This window comes from Mchenga conophoros, linkage group LG16 (assembly GCF_057382185.1).
Source record: "Mchenga conophoros isolate Kocher_MC1m ecotype Shallow Benthic linkage group LG16, M_conophoros_male_GT1.1, whole genome shotgun sequence".
Taxonomy (NCBI): Eukaryota; Metazoa; Chordata; class Actinopteri; order Cichliformes; family Cichlidae; genus Mchenga; species Mchenga conophoros.
In genome coordinates this window covers 21661208-21667368 of record NC_140541.1, presented here as the reverse complement: position 1 = coordinate 21667368, position 6161 = coordinate 21661208, and the positions used below count along the sequence as shown (strand labels likewise).

The window sequence follows — 6161 nt, the reverse complement described above, 5'->3', positions numbered from 1 at the left end:
AAAACCAGGTCTAAAACGCTCACTTTCTACTACTATGAGGAGATTTCAAATGCACTGCGAGAGTTGCTGCAGGACATTAATGGGAAATCCATTTGAAAATAAATGAACATGGTGCCTGCTAACAATGGCTTTTTCTGACAGACACGCAATTTATAACAAACTGTGTTTATAAATGTACCTTGTGGCATAAATTGTCAGGTCAGTGCACAACTTATTTGACCTACAAGGAGCATACAAAGCAATGACGAAGGGAACCATACTGTATTGATTGATAAATGCATTTTCTTTCTGTGTACAATTGGATATCTGTCAGACCAGTACACATCACTGGGGGCACAAATATGACCTTCTTTTTAATCGTTTGCCTTTTGTTTTGCATGGCCTTGAATAACTTAGCAATATTCGAACTGGAGTGACTTTGCAGAATACAAGCATTCAATAAAAAAAGGTGGCCATGACAGATTAAATATGGAATAAGGTTTGAACATTGTCCTTTATTCATGAGGCACATTGAGGTGATGTGTGAGAACTCTGTTAGTGCTTTAGGTGTTATGTAAAAGGCATCTAATCCACTCCATTCCAGCTTTTATCACAGCTATCAAAAACTAAAAAAGCAGGTATTTATGCTTATGCAAATGAGCACTGCCCTTAGCCCCCGCTTCCTGCAGATGAACAGAAAACAGGAAAAAAAAAAGATTCCACTGAGAGCTCTTTTTTTCTACAGCTTTTTTTCCACAACTCTTTATTTCCTCTTAAGTAATGTCCCTTAAACGGCTGTTATGTAACTTGCCACAGCTTCAACTCTTGTCTCATTTGCCTCCATAAATCAAATGCTTATTTAAATCGACCTTTAAAATAACGAGGACAGAATATTGTGACAAATTTGGACATGAGCAGATGAAAATCAGCAGGTATTGAATACTGTTTAAAATGCTCATTTCCATGAGTAGTAAGTACAGTAACGCAGCTCAGAAGAAATTTTGGAAAAATGTTTATGAAAAGCAGTATTAAAATTGGCCCGTACTTTTGAAGTTGTTGATGAAAACTCAAGCACTTCCCCATGGACACGGTCTCTTGATTGAGAGATGTATTTAATTGATCTTTTTCCTGCATAATTTAGGTATAGGCTTTCTGGATTCCTGTAGCTGTCCTGGATTTGTACTTGTACTCACCAATGATGGGTCTTTCTGAGGAGACAAACAGTACAAGCATTACAGCTTTGAGATTGAAAATCATGTCAAGGTTGGCTAATTGTAGGCCAGGTTTCTGTATATCTGGCTTTTAAAAATCATCAGTGTTTCATCAATAAACTATTTGGGACCTGAGGCACTTCGCACTGTCACTAAATATTTCTGGTTGAAGTGAGCTGAAAAATAGCAACCAGTGTGGCAAATGTAAGAGTAGCTTGGCAAGAACATGGTTTATCAGTGTCAGAGGACAAGTTGCATGAGAAAACTGTATATTACTTGTATATTTATGTGCTATTTTCTGAATGAATGTACATGAATTTATATTCACGGGCTAAGGATTTGTCCCTCACAGCAATGACAGGCAGGAATTTGTCAAGCACCATAATACCTGTTGTTCTGTGTTGTGTACAGTGATGTGAATTATTTCAAAGCGCAAAAGCAGGTGTGACAGCACCCAGCATGAATTTGTAGGAATAATGGTTCGTACTTTATTTTCCACTTGAGTACCAGTTCTACTCTCTCATTTGCATGCAAGAAACTCCACGGAGCAACCTAGGAGTCTTCAAAGCCAGTCTCTCAGGTAATGCAGCAGCATCAGGTTTTACATCTGATCATATCTGACTGGAGTTTTGATCATGTTGATTCAAACTGCGGGAACAGTTCTATGTGTTTACCAATTCAGGCAGTGGTTTCTGATGGCAAGGGGATACCACTTCATCTTGAAAAACTAAATTTTGTTCAATTAAAATAGATTAATTGGCAATATTTTATTATGTTTGCCGTGTCACCACATTTGGAGAAGAAAATCTTGTAATGAATGAGCCTTTTTGGTATTTCAATCACACCTTTATTGGAAAAAGAATGAGCAGCGTGCAGAGTGCATTAAACTGAATTTCAAAGATGTAAAATAAAATTTTGCAGTTGTGAAAAAATGTCTTCTATCATAAATATGTCCATGTTTTAATGACCCACATGGACAACAAAAAATATTTACACTTTCTATGTACACTTGGAATAACCTTTTTTTTTAAAAGACAGTTGCAACTTCCGAACCTGTAGCCACAGTCACAATATTTGGGCTCTGCCTGACTGCACCACGAGCCTCGTGTTGTTGCTGAGGGTAGTAGGAAGGAAGGGTTCTGGTCCTGGAGAAGGTCTGCATGCTGCTCCGGGACTTGGGCTGACTTGTGCCATAACAAGAGTCCTTCCAAGACTCAGGGCAGCCATGAGGACTGTTGAAGACAGGCGCTGGGGAAAAGCCTATTGTGTATGCAGTGTTTCTAGGGGCTCGGAAGCTCTGTGGCTGTATTGCACAGTAGGTGCCTTGGCAATCCTCTGATAAGCCGTTAGCTGCACCTGAAATAGAAGCAATATGAATTTAATAAAATAATAATGGTGAGCATTTATAGATTAAGATTTTACATATATTTTAAAATAATTGATCATTTATATATTTCTGGTGAAGGTTTGCTTTATCTGAACTTAAACACATACAGGAAAACTCACTCTTTAGCCTCGGCTGGAAGGTTCTGAAGTTCTTTCTGACTCCATCGCCACTGATATCAGAGTCACTGTCGTTGAAGTCACTGTCCCCTTTACCACTGTCCTTCACGCTCAGCTGATCAGTGTTGCTCATCCCACTGCAAATGCAATCAACAAATACAGTATGAGGCACAACTGCATCACATTAGCTTGATTATTGATGACTTTTTTTTCTCTGCATACACAGCACGGGACTTTGTTGCCCATCTAACCTCATTTTGCATAGATGCCACAAGCAACTTGTATGTTTTGTGTCTGTGACTGTGTGCGCGCGTGTGTGTGAAGTACTGTTTTTTTTAAGAAACTCTTTTTAGTTTGATTTCACTGTTTGTAAAGCATCAAATCTGAGAAAAGACATTCATTTAGTTGTCTTACCTCACTTGCAAGCAGTATTTGTCACCTTGCCACACAGATGTTGGTTGGAAATGCTTGGAGGGCAGGAACATCTAAGAGAACAAAGTGACAAGAGAGAGCTTAGTTTCCATTTCTGGCACACAGATCAAAGCAGTACTAGGAAACATCCTATAAAAATATGAGGGAAAATAAAACAGAAAAACAACACTAAATGTAGTTTACTCACCTTCGTCTCAGAGTCCCTGCTCCTCTCCTCATACAGGCAGGAATCATCGAGAGACAAAGAGGTCCTCTCGTGGAAGAAGCCTCCTTGACCTGTGTAAATGTTTGGTTCTGTTGAACTAAGCATGGGCAGGGGCCTGCCATCAAACAGGCCCTGACACACTTCTCTCTTGGCGCCACGGCTTCTCCCCCCACGTCTGAGTTTACATGTCACAGCTACAACCACTATTGCAATCAGCAACAATGCACAACCCCCACCGAGCATAATGATGATAATTAGTGAGCCATCAACGCCGGCGCTTTCTTCATCACTTGACCGCAGCACAATGACAACTTGGTCTTCGGAGGGCTCTGTGTCTGAGACGACAAACCTAATAGTGGCACTGCTAGAGAGCGGGGACCTGGCATTGTCACTCACTGCGATTTTCATTTCCAGCACGTCCCCAATTTCAGCTGTCAGCCATTGTTTTAAACCAATCTCTCCAGTGTCTTTGTTCATTGTAAAAAGCTTCAGATCACCTTGCACAATTTGGTATGAGAGTTCTCCATTCACTCCATCATCCTCGTCTTCAGCTGTTACACGAAGGGCAAGATAGCTAGGAGGTGCATTAAAGGGCAAAGGAATCTCAGCAGAGTCATTCACAAGGACAGGGAAGGTGAAATATGGATAGTTGTCATTTTGATCCACAACTCTGACCCTGATTGTTGATGTGCTTGACAGAGCAGGGGAACCTTTGTCTTCTGCTTGGATGACCAGCTCAATCTCCTGAAGCGTCTCATAATCAAAGGACCTTAAAGTATACAAAGACCCTGAGAGGGAATCCACAGAAACATAAGTGGACACTAAAGAGCCGCCTGGTACCTCTGAATCGAGGAGTTTGTATGAGACTTTGGCATTTTTTCCCATATCAGGATCTCGAGCAACAACAGTGGTCACATATGAGCCTGGGATGTTATTTTCCAGGACTGAAACTTCATAAAGTGGCTTACTGAACAGAGGGAAATTGTCATTCTCATCTGTTACACGGATAGTGTACTGTCTGATAGTTTTGAAAGGTGGGCTTCCCAGGTCTTCTGCAACCACAGTCAGGTTATACTCTGGTATCTTCTCTCTGTCTAAAGTGGTGGTGGTAACGATCATGAACGTGTCTCCATATGCCTGCTGGAGGGTGAAATGCACATGCTCGAGCAGACTAACGCGCACGTACCCATTGGAGCCAGAGTCTCTATCCGAGGTGCTGATCAGAGCCACGAAGCTCTCTGCCGCTGCAGCTTCCGTGATGTAGGCGACTCCATCACTGCTGGAGGTCATGGGTTTGATGCTGATTTCTGGTGCGTTGTCGTTCACGTCCACGATATCTATCAAAACCTTGCAGGTGGAGGGGACAGAGTTCGCGCCTAAATCAGACGCTTTGATGCTCAGCTCATATGATCTCCTCTTCTCAAAATCGACAAGCGCCTTCAGGGTCACGTCACCGGAGTGGGGGTCGAGGTGGAAAAGGCGCGCAGCTTCTAACGACAGCCCGTCGGAGAACGCGTACATCACTTCGCCATTTATGCCGTCATCGGGATCAAACGCGTGCACTCTGAGAACACGGTGGCCTACCGGAGAGTCTTCATTCAGCTCAACTTTCAGAGAGCTGTGCTCAAAAGTCGGGCTGTTGTCGTTAAAGTCCAACACTTTGATATTCACAGTCATTGACCCGGACTTTGCAGGCATTCCCCCATCATATGCGGTGACTTCAATAGTGTAGGAGTCCTCCACCTCCCTGTCGAGCTGCCTCACCAGCACCAGTTCAGCAAACTTCACCCCATCCTCCCGATCGCGTACTTCAACAGAGAAATGACTGGAGGAGGAAGTGTTGTAGCTTTGGATGTAGTTGTCTCCCACGTCCTGGTCGAGCGCGATTTGCAGAGGGAATCTAGAGTCCAGTGGCACATTTTCTACAATCTCCAGAGTTGTCTCGTTGAGAGGAAAATTGGGAGAGTGGTCGTTGATGTCTTTCACCTCGATCTCCACGTGAATGAGTTGAAACTTCTCCCTGGAGAAGGCCACGATGTCGAAGGTGATGAAGCAACGGGGAGTCCTGGGGCAGAGCTGCTCTCGATCAATTATTTCTGCGACACTCAGAAGTCCGTCGTTCTCTCTCATGTGAATCACAGAAAAGTTATTCTCTTGCATAAAGCGGAATGAAGTGTCAGGGTCATCAGCTGGATCAATCTTTAAATCTTGAGACAAATTACCTATTTCTGTCCCGGGTGCGTCTTCTTCATAGGTGAAATACCTTGTAGTTGTACACTGAGCAGTATTTAAAAATAAAACAAGCGCCACGCACAGCCCAGCTGCTGCAATCTTGCAAACTGTCATATTGAAGGGCTACTGAATGCTGCACAAAAAAAGTCATAAATCATGCAAGCAATCCGCCACTTGTGCTATGTCAGGTCGAATCACAACGGTGTTCAACTCTGACTTTGCTGCGGGACTATAAGCTCCGGTATATGCAAATAGTCTGCCCAGTCGACCAATGGCCTTCCAGTCCTGCACCAAACGGAACACGTTTGCCACTTCTGTTCACTGTTTGGGGTGCAAATGGTTCACTGAATAAACCAATTGTGGGGCTTTGTGCAGGCTGATAAAGTTGTTTTCTAAATAAATCTACATAGGGCCATTAATTAACTAACTAAATTACTTGGAGGACTGCATATAATAGGACTTCATGCCACAAGAGGAAGTTTAAAATTAACAACTTAGAATAAATGACTGGGCGAGTTTGTTGCCTCTCTAAAGGACATTATGCAGAAGCTAGGATGTAAAGACATTAAAGCGCAATGGACATATGCCAGTGAAATTAT

General features: G+C 42.7%; 1 protein-coding gene across 2 annotated transcripts; it reads right to left on the bottom strand.

Annotated features, from left to right (window-relative positions):
• Positions 1-2041: 2041 nt before the first annotated feature.
• Positions 2042-5748, bottom strand: pcdh8.1 (protocadherin 8, tandem duplication 1). Of its 2 annotated transcripts, none has more exons than XM_085249423.1 (4): positions 3313-5748; positions 3108-3178; positions 2685-2830; positions 2042-2546 (listed from the first exon to the last, which is right to left on the bottom strand). In XM_085249423.1, the coding sequence occupies exons 1-4, from the start codon at positions 5674-5676 to the stop codon at positions 2218-2220; spliced, it is 2910 nt and encodes a 969-aa protein (XP_085105549.1). In that variant the 5' UTR covers positions 5677-5748; the 3' UTR covers positions 2042-2217. The 2 variants fall into 2 exon arrangements, with proteins under 2 accessions (XP_085105549.1, XP_085105550.1); XM_085249424.1 differs by having other exon boundaries at positions 2697-2830.
• Between the last annotated feature and the right edge of the window lie 413 nt (positions 5749-6161).